Source organism: Heteronotia binoei, chromosome 21, assembly GCF_032191835.1.
Source record: "Heteronotia binoei isolate CCM8104 ecotype False Entrance Well chromosome 21, APGP_CSIRO_Hbin_v1, whole genome shotgun sequence".
NCBI classification, from domain to species: Eukaryota; Metazoa; Chordata; class Lepidosauria; order Squamata; family Gekkonidae; genus Heteronotia; species Heteronotia binoei.
The window spans coordinates 58,439,456-58,461,691 of NC_083243.1; the positions used below are offsets into that span (position 1 = coordinate 58,439,456).

The following is a 22,236-nucleotide window of genomic DNA, read 5'->3' on the forward strand; positions in this document are numbered from 1 at the left end:
GAGCTCCTGCTGGGCTTTTTCCTACAAGAAAAGCCCTGCATGTGACTCTGCACAGAACTGTGTAATTTCACCAGTTTTCATGAGCAGGGTTTTAATGCCCTATCCTGGATGACTTTGGCACCTACACCTCTTCATGTACCTGGCGTTTAATAATTCCAAGCTGCAAGTGATCGTTTACAGTGCCATGTGGGAGTCAAGGAGCTGTGGGAGTCAAGATACTGTGGGAGTCAAGAAACCAGACGAGATGACCGTGGGGTAAAAAGCTGCTCTGTCGGGCCAGGAGCGGTGCTTTATTTTATATCCTTGTAAGCCAGGCGTTGGCTCAGGTAATGATTGATACCCTTTTACAACAGTGCCATGCAGGGCAAAGTACAATGCACACGAAGCAGTTTCGGTTGGGGCCCTGCAGGGTACAGGCAGCACAGGCAAGTCACGTGGTTTGCCAGCGTGATGTCTGATACTTGTTCCTGTACCCCTACATCTCCCCCTTTTTGTTTTTAAGCTGATGATAAGCATAATACAATGCACGCCGTTGCCATGTTTCCTTAGAACGTGTACACATTTGCAGCAAATTAGGAAGGCACTGAATACAACAACAGGCAATGATTAAAAGAACAACAATTACAATTATGGCACAAATCAATTGTCGGAGCCAAGTAGGGTCTGGAAGCAGGGAGGTTAGCCAAGCAAAAGGGTCCCAATCAGGACGGAGTGCATTATCCGCAATGAGGTTGTGCAAGTGCTTCAACTCTTCCTCGATGGTCCGGTTGAAGTCTTGAAACCGTACCTCACAGGCTGCTGGCCCAACAATCTTGCAAAACCCTCCTTGGCGTGCCAACAGATAGTCCAGGGCAAGCCGGTGCTGCAACTGTATTTGGTGCAGACTGAAGATCTCCTTCTGTAGGTCACGAATGATGGAGGTAGTTGCATTAATGGATTGTTCTAGACGGCAGGTGAGTCCAATGATGGAAGCACGGTTCTCCTGCGCTACTATATTAGAATAGCCGCCTAAGGTGAAAATGCCTGTGAAACTTGCAGCGGCTGCCCTCCCCGTACCCCAGAAGAACCATAAATTGGGGTCTTTTATGATCCACCCACTACAAATGGACCCGGGGGTAAAGGTTGAAACATTTGGAAACAAGAATGGAAAAGTGGCATGAAGCATGTCCCAAGTAGAATTCATGAGGGAAATATTAACATTATAAGAAGAATTACAGTTCATGTTATTACCGCCTCCCACCCAGAATCGATCACTACAATGAGTCTGATTCTTGCGACTAAGCCAATGTTTGTTCCCATCAGCAAGTCCCTTCCACTTGGAAAAGGCGTTGTTTGTAGCGCCGCAGCAAAAGCACAGTCCTGGTAAGGCATATTGGTAATGAAACATGCGAAAGCGAGTAGCATTAACATCGTCCTCCAATGGGTTGGTAAACATATAGGAGCGATTTAAGTTCTGTAATTGGGCTAACACTATTTCTGGAGCTTGAAAGGGGGTGGGCAGGAAAGACATAGAGGAAACAGACATGGGGGGTTCATACACAAGTGTAACAGTACCATGATGCCAAAACATATACGCAGCGTGTCGAACCCACAAATTCTGAGGAGGAGACTGAGTAACTAGTTCTGCATTGACTGGAACCAACAACAAACAATAAAAAGGTTTTGTGCTCAGAGCATGTCACAGGAAACAGCGGAGGGGGATTCTCCCCCTTTCAGTTTTTCAAGAACAGCCAGGGCAGCGTTCAAGGTACGGTTGGCACGCTCCACAACAGCTTGACCTGTGGAATTAAAGGGAATACCGTAGAGATGCCGAACGTGCCAGCGGCCACAAAATTCAGCAAAGGCGGAGCTACAGGAAGCAGGGCCATTGTCTGTTTTGAGGGTGGCAGGACGACCCATAACAGCCATGGCGCGGACAAAATGAGAAATAACCCGTTTCACGTTCTCCCCTCGTTGATAAGCTTCTTATACTGGGGTTGGAAGAGGATCTTCTGCCATGGACCTATTGGGTATGTGAAAGTCCTAGGGGAGGGTGAACTAAAGAGCCTGCCCACCCCCCCTAGCACCCAATGAAATGTGTCTGTATGGTTGCCAAAAGGGAATTCTTCCTGTAACCCAGCATAGAATTGGCAACGGTGCTGTCCTGCCGGTATCACCGATGGTCCATACAGCAACAGGGGGCTTGAGGAAAAAAACCAAAAAGGAACCAAAAACATTCACACATGACAACATGGAGATGACTCCGTACCAGTGTAGGGAGCAGTGAAAGCAGATCAAAAATGCATACATTCAACCATGAAGAAAGGAGTCTTAAAAAGTTATTAGTGAAGCGTCTTCCTGTCCAGAGTATGGTGACCAGTGAGCTTTGACGTCACAAGCGTACATATGTCACGTTAGGGGCCTGCATTGGGCAGGTTTGCCTAGTACACTAAGCATTCAGGACTTCAGGAGGCTTCTTCCTTGTCAAGGGAAGAAAGTAACATACACAATACAGAAAACACAACCCAAAATATTCTTTGTTGCAACATAAAACTTAAAATAAAACATTGTGCACAATCCAGGAAAATGACCATAGTTTGGGGCGTCCCCCATATGATGAAAATAGTTCCATAAAAAAGAGACAAAAGAAAACCTTTGCTATAGCCTTGGAATATAATAAATTGTCAAAACAATATAAAAACTTCAAAAACAAAAACTGAGGCCTCAATAGAACAATGCTAGCTAGCTTTATATGATAGGTGAGCTAGATCAGAGAAATTAAAAACCTGGACATAAGTGAGGTGATCAGGTCCCACGAAATCCAGTGTTTCTCTGGGCTAGGTCAGCTAAAACGATCTTGGCATGGGGGTCTCACATGTGAGCATAGATTTCAACAAAAACTTAACAAAACAAGGATTCTGAAAAGGAACATAATGGTTACACATACATAAAACAATTCTTAACAGGACTATCAACAACCTTTAGAACTACTGAGCATGCATTAGACTTGATTTGCAGGTCCAGATTCCCTGCACATCTATATTGAAAGAAAAGATGAGCAAACTTAACAAAACGGTTACAAAATCCTAGAAATCAAATCATGGTTAATACCTTGATAGACACACTAAAACAATGCATAAAAAGAGAAAAGATGTGTCAAGGCATCTGTAGGACCAAGATTAAAATGCTGAGTTGTTGCAAGGACAAGTCAAAAGAAAGACTAGAAGCACGAAAGCATATCCCTTTAAGAAGAGACCTTTTATGGAGTAAAAGGTAGAACTAGGATGATGGCACAATGCTCCAGGTGTAAGGCTTGTGCCAGAGAATGAGTTTCCTCTGTGCATACACAGAGTGCAAAGAATGTGTTGCTGGAAGGCAACATGCTGTCAGAAATACCAAGGAGACCAAAAGTGGAGCATAATACAACAAGACTTAAATTGAAGGGCCTTTATTGAGGCAAAAATAACACAAAAGGACATTTAGTAGCAAGAAGAAAATCATGATCAGAAATGAACCCTGAGGGATCTACATTAAGAATCTAACAGGTTATGGCTCATTTCCTTGAGAACATGGAAAATAGAAAAGGGTGTTCACTCAGAAAAGTCTGACTCTAACAAGATATACTGAGCCCACAAGGTGGGGCCTTTTAAGAACATGTGGATACCTCTTTCCACAGGCAGACTGGATTAAACAACAATTAAAACTCAAGCTGCACCAAATAGCTAGAAAGGGGAAGATTGATCATAGATGGAACATAACTACAAATGACATGCAGAGGGCAAATGAAGATATCAATAGTTGAAATACATTTGAGGAATCCAGATTTCTAATGAAGACCAAGAACTTTCAGGAATTCTGCCAAAAAACAAGAGTATTAGTTCCTGAGGCTTAAGAGAGAAAAAGCACAGGGAGAGGGTAATTTTACCCCAAGGGAGTGTACAGATGTCCTATACTTCTTGTAGAAACCAAAATTTGTGAGGTAAAGTTTAAAACATTGCCCTGTATAAGAAAACTACTAGAAATAACAAAAAGGATTCTCTATTAGGTGCACCATTTCCTTAGAACAATGGAAATCATAGGCTGACTATTTTAAAAGGGTTTACCAGTCACTAGAAAATTATTAACCTAGGATTACTCCTGGTATTAGGGCAGTTTACAGGCAGAGGAGTCTCTCCAGCGGAGAAGGATTGGCTGTAAGTAGAATTTTGGGATGCCAGCTCCAGGCTGGAGATTCCTGAAATAGTGAATCAAATGTGGAAATCACAAGGCATGCAGTGCATTTCCTTGGACACCTATTCCCTCCAGAGGCTTTAGCCTCAATGTATTGGGGAAAAGGCTATGATTTCGGGAGAGACCTCCAGGTCCCACCTGGAGACTGGCGACCTTACAAAAACAAAGTAGTATGCACATCTTCCATCCAGGTATTTCTCTGGCTGGGGAGAGGCTGTCTGTGAGAGACTGCAATATTAGAAAAAGGTTTGGTAATGAAAGACTTTGGAAATTATATCTTTTAGACCCAAAATCAGGAGATGAGAATTCAAAATAGCACAAAAATATTTCCACACTATTTCCACCCTCGCGCCCCCTTATGGGGAGCGCATGAACAACAGGAGTATCAGAAGGAAACGAAAAAGGGAGTTGGCTCCATGCCTGCACAAGGAGTGGCACCCCTGGGGGAGGGGCCTCCTCGCAGGCAGGGATGATGAACACTCCTTGCTCCCCCATTTCCTGTAAGGGTAAGATCAACACTGCCTCAGCAGGAAATTCAGAGGGCAGAAGGACGGGCAAGGTGACTACCTCTCCTGGCAAGGGTTGCTTAACAGCAGACGCAGTCACCAAGGTCCAGAGGAGCGACTCTCCCTTTGGGCTTGGGCTAGGAGAGGGCCCGCCTAAGAGTTTTTTTGCTCCGTATTGCTTGATGGGACAGAGCGGCATTGATTGGCCCAATGATATCCTTTACCACATTTTGGGCACTTCTTGGAAGGTCTGTTAGCTGCAGTACCTCCTTGTACAGTGCGGGAGCGACACTGAGCTTTGTAGTGGCCGGGTTTCCCACATTGGAAACAATTGCCAGTGGGTTTCTTGGGTCGCCCCCCACCTCGGAGGGCAGCTGCCAGTAAGGCCATCTCGTGCTGCTTAGACCCAACCTCTGCACACGCGGTTAGCATGTCAGCCAATGTATACCCAGGGCGTCTTATAACTGAACTTAGCACCCGCTTGCAATCAGTGTTAGCATTTTCATAGCCTAATTTAACCAGCAGTTCGCTCTGCGCCTCGATGTTGTCGAGCTGCCGCTGAATAGCCTCTCGGGCTCGAGCCAAGGAGCATTCTAAGGGACTGAGAAGGATGGCGGGAGAGGACTGGGGCACTGGGAGGACTGAGCCCAGCGGCTCACTGGGAGACACAACCGTCTGGGGAGCTCCCACGGGAGCTGAGGCCTCTGACCAAGGGGCCAGGGCCGGGTAGAGATAAGGAGGGGGTTCACCCGACGTCTCAGGGGGCTTACAGAGGATGTTCTCAGCCGGAGTGAACTGGCAAATAGCATGATGAATCCGCTGCCAGGTTATGAGCAGAGACATAGGAGCACGGGGTTCCTGCTTTAATTCCGCTCCGATTTTCCCCCAGTCACTGGGCTTCATGGAACCACATTGTGGATACCATGGACACTGGCAGTCTATCTCCCGCAGGAGCTCAAGGATCTCTTTCCCTGACGGACATCTGTCTGGCTGCTGTGACTGACATAATTTCCTTAGTTCATCTGCATGCACTACCTGTTCCTTAGACAACGTTTCCCCCATACTCACCTGAAATTGGTGCACCGTGAAGACCGAAGGGTCGGGTGAGCAGGAGCGGGAGCTGATCACGTCGGGGTCACCAGCTGTGGGAGTCAAGGAGCTGTGGGAGTCAAGGAGCTGTGGGAGTCAAGAAACCAGACGAGATGACCGTGGGGTAAAAAGCTGCTCTGTCGGGCCAGGAGCGGTGCTTTATTTTATATCCTTGTAAGCCAGGCGTTGGCTCAGGTAATGATTGATACCCTTTTACAACAGTGCCATGCAGGGCAAAGTACAATGCACACGAAGCAGTTTCGGTTGGGGCCCTGCAGGGTACAGGCAGCACAGGCAAGTCACGTGGTTTGCCAGCGTGATGTCTGATACTTGTTCCTGTACCCCTACAGTGCCATCCTAAGCAGAACTACACTTGACTTCAATGAACTCAGGAGAACTTAAGAATATAAGAGAAGCTGTGTTGGATCATATCAATGGCCCATAAAGTCCAACTAGGTACCATCCTGAGGGCCACCAGTAGGGCCAGAACTCCAGAAGCCCTCCCACTGTTGTCTCCCAAGTACCAAGATTACAAAACAACATTGCCCCAAACATAGTATTCTATCTATACCCAGGGCTGGTGCTGCTGCGTAGGCCAGGTAGGCAGCCACCTAGGGTGCTACTTGGCATACAAAGGCAATGGATGCCCCCCTCCCTGTAAGCAGATTGGGGCCCAAGCAGAGGAGCCTACCCTCACAATGGAGGAGTGTCCAACCTGAAGGGGCCCAATGGAGAGGGCTGGCTGCCACCCTCCTCCCAGTACCTGCTGCTGCTGGACCTTCTCTGGGCACCGCTGCTCCTTCCCCTGCCCCCTTCCCTCGTTGGAAGTACCAAAACCTGGAGGTGACCTGTTGGCTCCTTCTCCAGCCAGCCTGACCGGAGACATGCAAAGCAAGCTTGGGCAGGGCAACCACCCAGCTAACAACTCCGTGGAGCCATGCAGGGCCCCAGTGATGATGCTCCTTGGAAGGGGGGGAGGGCAATTAGGGGCATGGAGGTGGCCACATGACCAGGTGGGCAGGTGTTGCTGGGTCCTGGGTGGCACAATGGGTGTGTGGCAATGGCTGCTGGCACTGCTGCTGCTCTGGCTGGCTCTCTGTCCTGGCTCTGGAGGGGGGTGGCTGCCTTGCATGACCTGAATGGACTGCCCCACCAGTGAACTCAAGTGAGAGACGGCAGCCACACTTGTTGCCTGCCAGTGGAGTGGCTGGGACAGGGAGGGGGTGGCTGGAGGGGAAGCTGCTGGGGACCTCGGCTTTTCTCCCTCCCCTTTGCAGTTGAGTGCTCCTGCCTGCACTATTTATTTATTTATTTAGAATTTTTATCCCGCCCTTCCCACAAGTGGCTCAGGGCGGCTTCCAACATTAGATCCAACATAAATTAAACAATATTTAAACATGTAAGGGAATAACTTTAAAACAGATAAAACAGATAAAACCATAAAAATTAATAAATATTCCAATATATACAGAGATCTGGCAGGTTGCATTAAAATTCTCAAGCTAGGTGTAGGCTAACCGGAAGAGGGTTGTTTTACAGGCCCTGAACAAGGAACTGAACAAGGTCCCGCAGGGCCCTCACCTCTTCCGGTAGCTGATTCCACCATGTAGGGGCCATAACAGAGAAGGCCCTTTCTCTTGTGGATTTCAAGCGGGCTTCTTTCGGCCCAGGGACAGTTTTGTGATCCCGACCTCAGTACCCTCTGGGGAACATGCGGGGAGAGACGGTCCTTCAGGTAGACAGGTCCCAAGCCATATAGGGCTTTAAAGGTGATAACCAGCACCTTGTACCGGATTCGGTATATCACTGGAAGCCAGTGCAGAGTCCAAAGACCCGGCTGAATGTGCTCCCACTTTGGGAGGCCCAATAACAGCCGGGCCGCGGCATTCTGCACCAGCTGCAATTTCCGAGTTCGGGACAGGGGCAGCCCCATGTAGAGGGCATTACAGTAGTCCAACCTCGAGGTGACCGTAGCATGGATCACTGTTGCTAGGTCATCGCGCTCCAGGAAGGGGGCCAACTGCCTTGCCTGCCTAAGGTGAAAAAACGCGGACTTGGCAGCGGCTGCTATCTGAGCCTCCATCTTTAAGGAAGGCTCCAATAACACCCCCAAGCTCCTGACCTTGTCCGCCGCTATCAGCAGCGCACCGTCAAAGGCTGGTAGGGGGATTCCCCCTCCCGGGCCGCGGTGACCCAAGCAAAGGACCTCTGTCTTCGCAGGGTTAAGCTTCAGCCTGCTCAGTCTGAGCCACTCAGCCACGGCATGCAATGCCCGATCTAGATTTTCTGGGGCGTAGGTCGGCTGGCCGTCTATCAGTAGATAGAGCTGGGTGTCATCAGCATACGGATGACACCCTAGCCCGTACCTTCGGGCAATCTGGGCAAGAGGCCGCATGTAGATGTTAAATAACATCGGGGACAGAACCGCCCCTTGTGGTACACCACAATCAAGTGTGCACCTCCGGGACAGCTCCCTCCCAACTGCGACCCTTTGTCCCCGACCGTCAAGGAAAGAGGAAAGCCACTGTAAGGCCAACCCCTGAATCCCCGCGTTGGCGAGATGACCCTTCAGTAGCCGATGGTCGACCGTGTCGAACGCAGCCGACAGGTCTAACAACATCAGCACCGCCGAGCCGCCCCGATCCAGATGCCGTTGAAGGTCATCCACTAGGGCGACCAGCACCGTCTCCGTCCCATGTCCCGGGCGAAAGCCGGACTGAAATGGGTCAAGGATGGAAGCATCCTCCAGGAAGGTCTGTAGCTGCATCGCCACTGCCCTCTCAATAAGTTTGCCCAGAAAAGGCAAATTTGAGACCGGCCGATAGTGTGCCAATTGGGCCGGATCTAAAGATGGTTTCTTTAAGAGGGGGCGGACCACGGCCTCTTTGAGCGGCGTTGGAAAATGCCCTTCCGTCAGGGATCTATTTATGATATCCCGTATAGGATATCTAAGGTCACCCTGGCAAGATTTAATAAGCCAGGAAGGGCATGGGTCCAGTTTATAAGTAGTTGGGCGAGCAGATAAGAGAATCCTGTCAACTTCCTCCAGGCTGAGGGGGCTAAAGCCGTCCAGCATATAGTCCGAAGACAGACTCGGGGCCTCGATTTCGCTAACTGTCTCAAAATTGGCAGGGGGGTCGGGACGGAGTGACGCGATTTTATCCACAAAAAATTTCGCAAAAGCCTCACAGCCTATTTCCAATTCAGTAGAATTTAGTCTGCCTTGCGGCAGCGTTGTAAATCCTCTAATTATGTCAAACAATTGTGCCGGGCGCGAAGTTGCGGACGCAATCTTAGCCGCAAAGAACACTTTCTTTGCAGCTTTGATTGCCATCTCATAGGCCTTCAAACTCTCTCTATAAGATGTTCGGGTCACTTCGTCTCGAGTACGCCGCCATTGCCTCTCCAGTCGTCTGAGTCCCCGCTTTTGTTGCCGCAGCTCCTGGTTGAACCAGGGCGACGGCTTCGAGCGGGGACGCAGAGGGCGCTTGGGTGCGACCTCCTCGATGGCCCTGGAGAGCCCATCATTCCAGGACTCTACCAGATCATCCAGGGAGTCGCCAGCGGGCCAGGTGTCCCGAAGGGCCGTTAGGAACCGTTCCGGGTCCATCAGGCTCCGCGGGTGAGCAAAAATATGCTCTCCGCCTAAACAGGTTTTGGGTGACACCCCCATACGAGCCTTAAGGGCAAAGTGATCTGACCATGGCACTGTTTCCATTGCAATATCAGTCACTGATATTCCGGCCGCAAAGACCAGGTCCAACATGTGTCCCGCCTGATGAGTGGGCGTTGTAATAACCTGGGAGAGTCCTAGTGTCGCCATGGATGACACCAGGTCCGTCACCTGGCTGGAGGCCGCGTCGTCAGCATGGACATTGAAGTCACCCAAGATCAAACGCCTTGGGTGCTCCAACGCCCAGCCCGCCGCGACCTCCACCAGGGACGGTAAGGCGCTGGCTGGTGCGTTAGGCGGTCGGTACACTAGCCAGATCGACAACCCCTCCCCAACATCCCACATCAGGCCAACACATTCTATGCCTGGAATCTCTGGGGCCAGAAGAGCCCTAAAGGAGTAAACCTCTCTTATGAGAAGTGCCACCCCACCCCCCCGCCCGCTAGTCTGTGACTGGTGGAAGACCGAGTATCCCGGGGGAACGGTCTGGGAGAGAGCTACCGTCTCCCCCTCGCGCACCCAGGTCTCGGTCACGCAAGCCAGGTCCATGTCCTGCTCGGTCAGAAACTCTCGCAGGACAGAGGTCTTATTATTAATGGACCTGGCATTGCATAACACCAGTGACGGAGGCGAGTAATTCAGCCTGGCCCTACTACTTGTCACCATCGGGATGGGACGGAGGCTGGAAGGGGGTCGAGCACTATGATCCTTGCCTGGCCCTGCCTTCCCTTGCTGGGGTGCACAGGTGGCGCACAGCAGCTGGCACTGGCGCAGATGACTGGGAGATGCCACATGCGCCTGATGAGTCCTGGAGGGGCAGGCATGGGCAGGGGGTGGTGGGGCCTATCTTTGCTCATGGGTGGGGGGGGAGGAAGGGCACAGGTCAGTGGGCAGGTCTTGGGTACCAAAAAGACTGGTGCCAGCTCTGTCTGTACTTTGTGGCTAATAGCCACTCCGGGACCTCTGCTTCATGTTTATCCAATCCCCTCTTGAAACTGTCTATGCTTGTAGCCACCACCACTTTTTGTGGCAGTGAATTCCATGTGTTAAATTATTTTGGGGGTGAAGACGTACTTCTTTTATCTGTTCTAAGCCTACTGCTCATTACTTTCATTGAGTGCCCATGAGTTCTCGTACTGTGAGAAGGAGAAAAGTATTTCTTTCTCTGCCTTATTTATCCCATGGGTAATTTTGTAAACCTCTATCATGTCTCCTCTCGATTGTTGTTTCTCCAAGCTAAAGAGCCCTAACCTCTTTAATCTTTCTTCATAAAGTGTTTCATCCCCTTAATCATTTTAGTTGCCCCTTTCTGTGCCTTTCCCAATAATATCTTTTCTTGAGGTGCAATGGTCAGAACTGTACACAGTATTCCAAATGAGGCTGCAAAAGGTAAAGGTAGTCCCCTATGCAAGCACCAGTCTTTTCCGACTTTGGAGTGAAGTCGTATCATGAAGTTTTCACGGCAAACTTTTTATGGGGTGGTTTGCCATTGCCTTCCCCAGTCATCTACACTTTCCCCCCAGCAAGCTGGGTATTTATTTTACTGACCTCAGAAGGAAGACTGAGTCAGTCGACTTTGAGCTGGCTACCTGAACGCAGCTTCCGTCAGGATCAAACTCAGGTCGTGAGCAGAGCTTGGACTGCAGTACTGCAGCTTACCATTCTGCGCCACAGGCTGTAAATGAGGTTGCATCATACATTTATTATATAGAGAGACATTATGATACTGTATAATTTGTTTTCAATTCCCTTCCTAATAATCCCTAGTACAGCATTTGCCTTTTTCATTGTAGTTGCACACTGAGTCAACATTTTCAGTGAGATATCTACCATGACTCCAAGATCTTTCTTCTGGTCCATTACCGCCAGTTTGGACCGCATAAAAATATATTTATAGTTAGGATTTTTTGCTCTAATGTGCATTACTTTGCATTTGCCCCAACTGAACCTCATTTGCCATGTTGATGTCGTCTCACCAAGACTCTACAGATCCCTCTGGAGTGCCTCACAGTCCTCCCTGCCCTGAACAACTCCGTGCATCTACAAACGTAGCCACTTCACTGCTTACTCCCAACTCCAAATCATTAATGAGCATGTTTAAAAGCAGCAGACCTGGCACCAAGTCCTGTGGCACCCCACTGCTTACCACCCTCCATTGTGAAAAACTGCACATTTATATACACTCTGTTTCCTGTTAATTAACCAGTTTTTAATCCACAAGAGGATTACTGAAGGAGGATAGGGAAATGGCTGAGAAGCTAAATGAATTTTTTGCCTCCGTCTTCACTGTGGAAGATGAGAACTTTTTGCCCGCCCCAGAACCACTAATTTTGGAAGGGGTGTTGAAAGACCTGAGTCAGATTGAGGTGACAAAAGAGGAGGTCCTACAACTGATAAACGAATTAAAAACTAATAAGTCACCGGGTCCGGATGGCATACATCCAAGAGTTCTGAAAGAACTCAAAGTTGAACTTGTGGATCTTCTAACAAAAATCTGTAATCTTTCATTGAAATCTGCCTCCGTTCCTGAGGACTGGAAGGTAGCAAATGTCACCCCCATCTTTAAAAAGGGTTCCAGAGGAGATCCGGGAAATTACAGGCCAGTCAGTCTGACTTCAATACCGGGAAAGTTGGTAGAAACCATTATCAAGGACAGAATAAGTAGGCACATTGATGAACATGGGTTATTGAGGAAGACTCAGCATGGGTTCTGCAAGGGAAGATCTTGCCTTACTAACCTGTTACATTTCTTTGAGGGGGTGAACAAACATGTGGACAAAGGAGACCCGATAGATGTTGTTTACCTTGACTTCCAGAAAGCTTTTGATAAAGTTCCTCATCAAAGGCTCCTTAGAAAGCTTGAGAGTCATGGAGTAAAAGGACAGGTCCTCTTGTGGATCAAAAACTGGCTGAGTAATAGGAAGCAGAGAGTGAGTATAAATGGACAGTCTTCGCAGTGGAGGAAGGTAAGCAGTGGGGTGCCGCAGGGCTCAGTACTGGGTCCCATGCTCTTTAACTTGTTCATAAATGATTTAGAGTTGGGAGTGAGCAGTGAAGTGGCCAAGTTTGCGGATGACACTAAATTGTTCAGGGTGGTGAGAACCAGAGAGGATTGTAAGGGACTCCAAAGGGATCTGTTGCGGCTGGGTGAGTGGGTGTCAACGTGGCAGACGCGGTTCAATGTGGCCAAGTGCAAAGTAATGCACATTGGGGCCAAGAATCCCAGCTACAAATACAAGTTGATGGGGTGTGAACTGGCAGAGACTGACCAAGAGAGAGATCTTGGGGTCGTGGTAGATAACTCACTGAAAATGTCAAGACAGTGTGCGTTTGCAATAAAAAAGGCCAACGCCATGCTGGGAATTATTAGGAAGGGAATTGAAAACAAATCAGCCAGTATCATAATGCCCCTGTATAAATCGATGGTGCGGTCTCATTTGGAGTACTATGTGCAGTTCTGGTCACCGCACCTCAAAAAGGATATTATAGCATTGGAGAAAGTCCAGAAAAGGGCAACTAGAATGATTAAAGGGCTGGAGCACTTTCCCTATGAAGAAAGGTTGAAACGCTTGGGACTCTTTAGCTTGGAGAAATGTCGACTGCAGGGTGCCATGATAGAGGTTTACAAGATAATGCATGGGAGGAGAAAGTAGAGAAAGAAGTACTTTTCTCCCTTTCTCACAATACAAGAACTCGTGGGCATTCGATGAAATTGCTGAGCAGACAGGTTAAAACTGATAAAAGGAAGTACTTTTTCACCCAAAGGATGATTAACATGTGGAATTCACTGCCACAGGAGGTGGTGGCGGCCACAAGTATAGCCACCTTCAAGAGGGATTTAGATAAAAATATGGAGCACAGGTCCATCAGTGGCTATTAGCCACAGTCTGTGTGTATATATAAAAAAATTTTTGCCACTGTGTGACATAGAGTGTTGGACTGGATGGGCCGTTGGCCTGATCCAACATGGCTTCTCTTATGTTCTTACTCTCTTATTCCATGACTGCTGAGTTTACTTAGGAGCCTTGTGAATAGACACATCAAGATGATTAATAGACACAACAAGATGATTAATGTAAATAAACTTCTTAAGGTGATAGATCAAGATGGGTAGCCATGTTAGTCTGCATTTGAAGAAGTGAGCAGTGACTAATGAAAGCTCACAAATTGTGTGTCTGTAAGGTGCTACTGGACTCTTACTTTAAACTTCTCAAGGATGTGTCATTGCCTGAAGCCCATTTACTTTGAATCCCACTGTTTCAAGGGGATGGACAAAAAGGGGAAAGGTGCTTCCCTCTTTTTTATGCTTATGTAGCAATTGAATTTCATTGTTCACTAATTAAATGATGAGATTTAAACTGCTGAAGATAACACCCTTGTAATGGGCCGTGTTATTTTGTTGAGCCATCCAAAGAGACTAATAGCCCATCAACTTAGACTTTATCTTAAAAGGTTCTTAAAACCTTACCCAGCTGTAAGGTGAGTGAAAGGAACACTTTAGGGCAGTCTTGCATTTTGGAAGAAGGAAACAAAATACCGTAGTTCAAAGTTTGGCTAAAGAAGCTATCAAAGGGAGGAGGTGGGAATCCAGATAAGATTGCTACCACTTGGAAGAATTGATGTGGCTGTGGGATTAGTAGTGCTAGCCTGTTGGCCTACATGCTTTTCCACCCCACCACTTAACTGCTGAATTTCGTAATTTTTATAGAGAAATTCATGAGCCTGTAGAGTGGGTTTTTTTCCTCCCCCCAAAAGTTTGAAACAGTATTCATTCAAAATCCCAATAATGTCTGCCTGGAAGTGTCTGTGTTTCCTTTGTGGTAAATATGTTTAGGCTTGCAGTCACTGGGTATTTTAAAATAATATGTAACCCCATTCGTGTTCACTTGAGAAATTAATTTACTGTTCTGTAACTTACTGTTATTTAGAAGGGTGCAACATAATGGAAGATGTCCATCAGTGGGAAAAAAAAACTTTACTTAGCAAAGATATGATATCTCAGAATTTTAGTTGTCAGTATGTTCTGGGGTGAGCAACACTGACAATAGATTGATAGGCTAATATTTTTAGATTTATAGGCTAATATTCTGGCCTGTTGCCACATTTGCTTCTCTGTACAAGAAAGTACACACTTCATCCAACTTCTTTCACACAAAAGTATGCTATGGGTTTGCCAAGTATCTTTTGGTAGACTTGGCTTGTAAAATAGCATAGCATGCTGGCATGATGGAAGATAAAATAATTTGGATACAGTATTTGTGTTCTATTTTGAAGTGATATAGCATTACCACAGAATGATCTCTATGAATGTAGTAACAAGCTAGTGTGTTCTGGCTATAAAACAAGAAATCTATATTAAATTCACTGTTTCCCCTGTTCTACTGCAGTTCTCCACTTTCATCCAAACCCGTAAAGATGGTTACAGAAGAGATTTTTCAATGTAAAAAATGCACATCTTTTATTATTTTTAATTTTCTTCTTTGTACACATACCTTATGCATTTCTTAGCATCCAACTTCACATTTCTTTACTTCCTGGGTACCATGCTTGATGAAGAGTCTTGTATAGGCTAGGCCTCTGTGGGCCTCAACGCACTCCAAGCATCATTTCAGTTACTAATTCAAAAATGGAGGATGAGTGTCTCACCCATTAATTAATAATGTAGCTCTCTTGTCTTCCTGTGTGTCACAAGCTGGAAAGGCGGAGAGCGGCCAATAAAGATGTAGGGGAAAGAAGTCGAAAGCTCCTCCCAACAGCTCTTCCTCATCGAGACTGAAGTAGTAGATCAAAAACTTCCGAGGAGCTGGGGAAGAGAAAGGGCCGCGGGAAGAAAGGGCGAAGAGAAACAAAATAAAGAAGAGGCAAGCTTTATTAAATACATCCAGGCGGAAAGGACAATCGCGTTACAAAGGTAGGAGGGAGAAGGTGCAACCTTTACACCCGTCTGGAGAGGGTCAATTATGCCTTCCAGGCCAATCGGGGAAGACAGGGGCACTCTGTGAACATCCTGACAGGAGGAAGCTCGTTCCAGCTGGCGAGGGGGAGGGGGAATCCCTCATTAAATATCAAACTGGAGGGAGGAAACGCGGGATTGAAGCGGGGCGTGGGGGGTAAATCCCGACAGTAGCTGGGCTAGAAAGCAGATAAGGGATCAAAGCGCTGCCCCCACCCTTCCCCTTTCTCCCTGTTTGTTTAGCCTTTGGGCGGGTGAGGAACGAGGTGTCCACAATCCAACGCAGTCAGGTTAGAAACCAGTGGGTGACGGTCGGCCAAAGCGTGCTCGGGGGAGATTCTCTCCCCGGCTCCCCCCCCCCCGCGGGTTGCCGAGCACGTTGTGTGTTGTGGGGGGGAGGGTTCGACTAATCGTTGTGGCTGCCGCCGCCTGCTGTTTGGCGTCATGGCCCCATTGTGAGGCGGCCTAGGGGAGGGGGGGAGAGAAGCGGGGGAGGAGAGGAAAGATCCACGCACAGAGAGCTCGTTCAGTCCCAGGCACGAAAAGCTGCGTGTCAGGCGTGCACAAAAGGGAGTCGGCGACTATTACTGCGACTACCGGGGCTCTTCATTTAAAAGAGAGAAAAAACTTATCGTCCTCCCCCCCGCTTCTCGTTCTCCAAAGCCATTAGGACCCGTGCGATGCCGCTGTTACACCGCAAGCCCTTCGTGAGGGAGAAACCCCCCGCTGACTTGCGACCCGACGAATACGTTTTCTACTGTAAAGTCACCAACGAAATCTTCAGGAATTACGAGTAAGAGACGCCACTTCTTTCTCTTTCTTTTCTCTCCCACCCCCACCCCGAGTGCTCTGGCGGGCTAGTTTGAAAGGCGAGCGTGGCTGCGGCGGCAAAACGGCTGACACCTGGCCAGGACCGGGGGAGGAGGAGGGAATCCCCTCCAGGAGGCCGGGGAAACCCCTGACCGCCCCTCTTCTTTGGGGCGGGAGGGGAGGAGGAGCGGGGGGGGGGTCTTGGGGCTGCCCGCCCGCGCGACTTCAGCGCGCTCTCTACCGCCCTCCCCTTCCCCTCGGGACGCGGAAGGAGGGAAAGTGCTGTTTTGTTTGCGAGAGGGGCTGTCTGTCTGGTGTGAGTGCTCCCCTCACGCTGGCTCTTGCCGGGATCCCCAGTCTTCGTCACATGTCGACGGGGCAGTTACTAGGCCTTGGTGCGAGTCTCGGTGCTTGTGTATGTATGTGAAGCGGCCCCGGCGCACTGGAGCCCTCCCCCGCGGAGAGTCGAGGCGCGGAAACTGTCACGAAATCAACGGCCGACCGCGCCGTATAGGCCTGGGCTTGGGGGCTGAGGCGGCAGGGGCTGCTTGTCTGCCTGATATGTGTCAGCAGCCTCATGCTATTGTTTTTCCAGCAGCTGGAAGGACAGGGAGCAAAACGCATCCCCTCTTCGACCGTTCTGGCGGCGTTGACGGCTTCCCGCTGCCTAATTCATCTCTTTTAGAGTTTGGGTTGAAAATCCCGACAGTTCCTTTTACAGGGCAGCTGGGGATGTCAACATTAACAAAACCCAAAGCCAACAGACATCCAGTTGTTGAATTTTCCTTCCTCGCTTTTACCTCATTCTGGATTTTAAGCAGCATTCTGGGTTTCTATTTCTACTCCTGTGTGCAGAATTCTGCACCTGTTTGTAGGGGTATCGTATTATATTTCTTAGCGTTTTTGTAGCTCCAAACAGATTTCTCTATAGCTTTATTGTAGTTCTGCTGTTGGTTCGGTTATACGCGTGATCAAGTGAAATAAACGATACAACTGAATAATTATTTGTGTCAGTATTGCTAAATTGTGTTCCAGACTTAAGTATTGTGGAGCCTTGGCACTATTTTTCTTGCATTTAAAATGTTTTTGCCTCTGACCTAAACTGAAAGTGGAACAGCTGGTGTACAAAGTATTGCCCATTTAAGTGGGGCTGTCAACCTGTTAGTTAATTGGCTAAAAGCAAGACTAATCAATCAAACTTTCAGTACTTCTGAACAGGCAGTGTTTTTATTATGTTAAACCAGGGTTGCCAGTTCTGGATTAGAAAATCCCTCGAGATTTGGGGGGTGGAGATAGATCTTGGGGAGGATGGGTTTTGGGGAGGGACCTCGATGGGGTAAAATGCCAAATAGTCCACCCTCCAAAGTAGCCATATTATCCAGGAGAACTGATCTGTTTGGAGAGCAGCTGTAATTGCAGAAGATATCCAGGCACCACCTGGAGGTTGGCAGCCTTATGTTAAACAGAGGTAACAGTTAATTTGAACTAAATTACTAATTATGCTTGCTTTTTAAAAACATTTTTGTGAAATGCCTTTAATTACAATATAGCTTTCCAGGATTTTTTTTGGGGAGTCATGGTGTTGGCCTGAGGTAAATAGAAATGCTAACTTAGTTACTTGGAGGAACAATGTTCAGGACAAGAGTTCTGATCTACAACTCTTTGTCATAGAGAAGATATGGGATTCCTTTTTCACTATTTCCTCTTCTTGCTCAAGGCTTGGGACACAAATGCTGTTTCAGAGAAACACTTTGAAGTCACATTTGTTTTACTGGAAATGATTTAAGCATGTTCTTGGTTCTTCCTATTGATACAAGTGATCTTTAAAAGAACTTGACACAGGATGGATGGTCTGTGACGCTGCATTTTTTAATATATGTATTTTCAATATTTAATCTGGGTTTCTTTTGTTTGCTTTTTTTGCAATGTATAAAATTAGAGCACACCTTGCTGTTTTCATGCTTAGACTTGTCTGTAACTAAAACAGACTTCATCTAGTGAAACTATAAAGTGAGATTAAATAATATTGAGTGATTTTTCTTTGTTGTTTGTACAAAGTACTCAGTGAACTGGGGGGGGTGTCTTTGGCTTCTTAGAACTAAAGTGAATAAGATCACAAACCTGTTCAGTGTCAGAGGTCATCCCAGGGATAAATGATACTTCAGATCACATGCACAGTGTTTTCTAACCTCACCATGGACAAATCATTGCAAGATTCTTTTATCAGGTTGGGAGAAATCTTAGGACAAAGTTTGTTGAGCTCCAAGAAGACATCATTAGCTTCTGCTATTGAGATGTGACAGGATAAGAGAATACATCTTCCAAATTCTTTTGAAGATTGGACTGAATACATCAATATTGTGGGTATAGAATGCTAAAAAGTACAACAAGCTTTTTAGAGTTCCCAAGTATCTTCATGGAATATTTGTCTGTTTGTTCTTTTAATGCTGCAGTGCAGATTTTAAAGTAAAAAATTATAAATTCATTCTGATTATTGTTCAAATGATGACTTAGGCTTAGTGCCAATCAGGAGACGTGCAATGATCAGTAAATCTCTGGTTTTGGTGGTAGATATTTGACTGTTCCAACATCCAGTGCTTTTTGAAGGAGATAATAAGATTAAGTACTTCTGTGTTCACATTATTTCAAGAAGCTGATGATGGCCATGTATGTTGTTCTGTTTTATTTTCATAAAAGCTACATAAAGTGAGAGATAGTGACTGAGCTGTGGATATCCAGTAAACATGTCTGTAGAGATTTGCACCCAGATCTACTGAGTCAAGCCGAATCCTTGTCCGCTATACCAGACAAGTTCTAAAGTTTGGAAATGCATCCTGTTCTTTGCTCATGAGACTGAAACCTGGTTTCCTAGGCAAAAAATGTTTACGGTAAGCTCAGAGATGCTAAGTCTTTGAGTACAGATCTGTAGAATATTGTTCTTCCCTAATACTGATTTCCACAGCTCCTCAGCAAATATTGTTGACACTTGACAAATGCCTTACTGAGAAATCTAGGGTTTCTGAAGCAGGGTGTTGTGACTTAGTTGAGAATAAATGCACTCGGATTAATAATCATCTATGACATCCCAGTGTCAGAAAGGTATATTACAGTAACACAAGGAGGGCAGCATGTAAGTCAAAAGCATGCTTCCATTGAATTCTGTGCATTAGGCATAATATGTATTTATTTTAGCCATCTTTTTACCTTAGAGAAACTCAAAGCAGATTATGATGTAAAAATATATAAAACCACTAAAGTCAATAGTTTAAAAACTGCAGGTATGCAGAAGTAATCAAATGCCATCATGAGTAAAACGGTCTTCAGATGCTTCCTAAAGACTGAGAGTGAGGAGGTCAGACGCACTTCCTGGGGAGGTTGTCCCATAACCATGGGGCTGCTACTGAAAAAAACCTCTCCCACTAGACATGCTGCTTTAGTCAATGGAATAGTAAAAGGGCCTCTCCCTGTGCTCTTAGTTCCCAGACAGGAATGTGTGGGAAAAGATGCCTTCAGATACTCCAGTCCCAAGCCAGGGGTGTCGAACTCATTTGTTATGCTGGCCAGATCTGACATAAATGAGACCTTGCTGGGCCATGTCAGGTGGAACCATGTGTGTACCTATTTAAGATTAGGTAGCAGAAATATAAACTTTTAAAAGGACACAGTCAAACACGACTAAAGAGCTTTAAAAAAAATCCCATTAAAATAAAACATGCATAAAACATTAGCACTTGTTGGTCTTAAAGGTGCTTTCTTTGAATTTCTCCCATGATCCAGGGAACTAGGAAGCTCTGGCTCTTTCCCTCCTTCCCCAGGGGACCAGGAGGGGGAGGGGCCTCAATCAATGGAGAAAATTGAGGTTTTGCTCTGTAGCTCCTGTGTGATTGAGCAAGCCTTGCAAAGCAAGTTGAGATGCAGAAGGAAGCAAGAGAGAGGGAGAAGGAAGCAGACAAGAGACAGTTGCTTGGGGGCCTGATAGGAGCCCTCCAGGGGCCTGATTTGGCCCCCAGGCCGCATGTTTGACTCCCCTGCCTTATATGGTTTTGAAGGTTAAGAAAACTAACACCTTGAAGTGGGCTTGAGAGTGAATTGGAAGCCAATGTAATTTCTCTTGGATTGGGGTCACATGATCCCACTAACTATCCCCAACCAGCAGTGTAACTGCAGCATTCTGCACCAGGTGCAGCCTCCAAACACTCTTCAAAGGTGATCCCTATTAAAACGCATTGCAGTAGTCCAGTTTAAATGTAACTTAGGCAAGAATTACTGTGGCTAGATCAGACTAAACTAGATCAGGCACAAGTGGTGGACCAGCTGAAGCTGGGCAAAGCACTTCAAACCACAGAAGCCACCTGGTTTTCTGAAGTGACCATTGTGCCAAGCAGCACTCTCAAGCTTCAAACCTCTCTTTTTAAGCATGTAAAAGTGTGACTCCATCCAAGACAGGAGATATGTGACGTCCTTGGTCTGCCTTTCTACAGACTTTCAGCACCTCTTTCTAGTCAGGATTAAGTTGCAGATTCGTTACCTCATCCAGTCTATTAACAACTCCAAGCAATGGTTTAAAACATCAACAGCTTCGTTGGAATTAGGTGGAAAAGAAAGGTATAGCTGGGTATCATTCACATATATGTGACATCTCAGCCCAAATCTCTTGATGACTTCTTCCAGTGACTTCATGTAGATATTAAGTAACATGGGGGATATGATCAGACCCTTTAATAATAGTAGTAGTAATAATATATTTAATTTCTGTCCTACTCCATTTCCCGCAAATAAGACTTAGGGCAGCATACAATATGTATATACATAGTACATAAAACAAAATACATAAAATATACAATATTACATAATATTAAAAAAGGAGGGGGGAAGAAAACCTAGGAGGCCACTGATCTCTCCAGCTGTCACTGTCTTCAACCATATGCCCAGTAGAACATCTCAGTCTTACAGGTCCTATGAAACAGATCTAACTTCTGCAGGGCTCAGATCTCACTAGGAGCCCCACAAGTCATGATGCAGAGCAGGAATCCTCCAGCACCACCTTCTGGGACTGGCCTCCCAGACAAGACTCAAACCACTATAATACAATGCCCTTAAATCCCAGTGTCAAGAGGCAGCCCAGTAGGATACCATGATTGATGGTATCGAGAGCTACTGAAAGATCCAGCAGAACTGTAGTTCCTGGTAGAGGTCATCAACCAAGGCAACCAAAGTCATCTCTGTTTCAAATCCTGTCCTAAATTTAGATTGAAATGGGTCCAGAAAAATCAGTCTTGTCCAAGAGTCCCTGGAGCTGAAAAGCAGACACCTTGTCCCAGAACGGAAGATTGGAGACTGGATGGAAATTTACCAGCATGGTAGGGGTCAGGGAGGGTTTCTTTCAGAACATATCTAATCACTGGTTATACTGATTAACTGCAGCGTAAGAGGATATCACAAATGTCTGTTTTATCAAAACATTTGAATTACTAGATACTTTGACAGGATATGGCTGAATGTTAATTGGGGCAGATTAAATCACTGAGCAGTTTTACCTCATTGAATATGTTTTTGGTCACTAGTGCATCCATGTTTTACAGAAAATAAACTGCATATTCATTTACTTCTATTTATTATTTCTATAGCTTATGATAGTTAAAGTGTTTTTATGGAAACTTTAAAACAGCCTTTGAACTACGTTGGACTTGCATTAGTGACTTTCTCAAGAATATATTCACAGTGAACATTTGGGTTAAGAGAACACTGGTCTTCCATATTTGCAGCCTGTGTACCTAATGGTATATGGATCCTTAAATTCTGTGGAAAAGTCTGGAAAAAGTGGTTTTCTCGAGGATATGTGCTACTGTTGCTGACCTAATGAACTATAAATTTCTTTGCCATTTAAGACTCTTGTTGAACCTTTAAACATAGCATATTTAGAAAATGCCTATAAGGATGAAATATAAGGAAAACCCCAAATGATTGAAGGAAAGTTATATATTAAATTGGAAATT

At 46.4% G+C, this 22,236-nt stretch overlaps 2 protein-coding genes across 2 annotated transcripts in view; one reads left to right on the plus strand and one right to left on the minus strand.

Moving 5' to 3' along the window:
• Nucleotides 1-251: 251 nt before the first annotated feature.
• On the minus strand, nt 252-11,337 carry LOC132589579 (endogenous retrovirus group V member 2 Env polyprotein-like). Its single transcript, XM_060262339.1, has 3 exons — nt 11,308-11,337; nt 5,784-5,891; nt 252-898 (listed from the first exon to the last, which is right to left on the minus strand). Exons 1-3 carry the CDS (start codon nt 11,335-11,337, stop codon nt 476-478), a joined length of 561 nt encoding a protein of 186 aa, XP_060118322.1. The 3' UTR covers nt 252-475.
• Nucleotides 11,338-14,975: 3,638 nt separating this feature from the next.
• Nucleotides 14,976-22,236, plus strand: part of BAZ1A (bromodomain adjacent to zinc finger domain 1A) — a 98,587-nt gene continuing 91,326 nt past the window's right edge. Inside the window, exons 1-2 of the mRNA XM_060262898.1 lie at nt 14,976-15,388; nt 16,094-16,223. Coding sequence (XP_060118881.1) covers nt 16,111-16,223 — 113 coding nt within the window. The 5' untranslated portion in view covers nt 14,976-15,388; nt 16,094-16,110. The remainder of the gene's footprint in view (nt 15,389-16,093; nt 16,224-22,236) is intronic.

Excerpts from the sequence above, each read along its gene's own strand:
- LOC132589579 (XM_060262339.1), bottom strand. The coding sequence starts at position 11,337 with ATGGACCAGAAGAAAGATCTTGGAGTCATG. Across the intron at positions 5,892-11,307 it reads AGAAAGATCTTGGAGTCATG|CTCCTTGACTCCCACAGCTC; the intron begins GTAGATATCTCA and ends TGACTCCCACAG. Across the intron at positions 899-5,783 it reads TCACGGTGCACCAATTTCAG|AAGGAGATCTTCAGTCTGCA; the intron begins GTGAGTATGGGG and ends CGTGACCTACAG.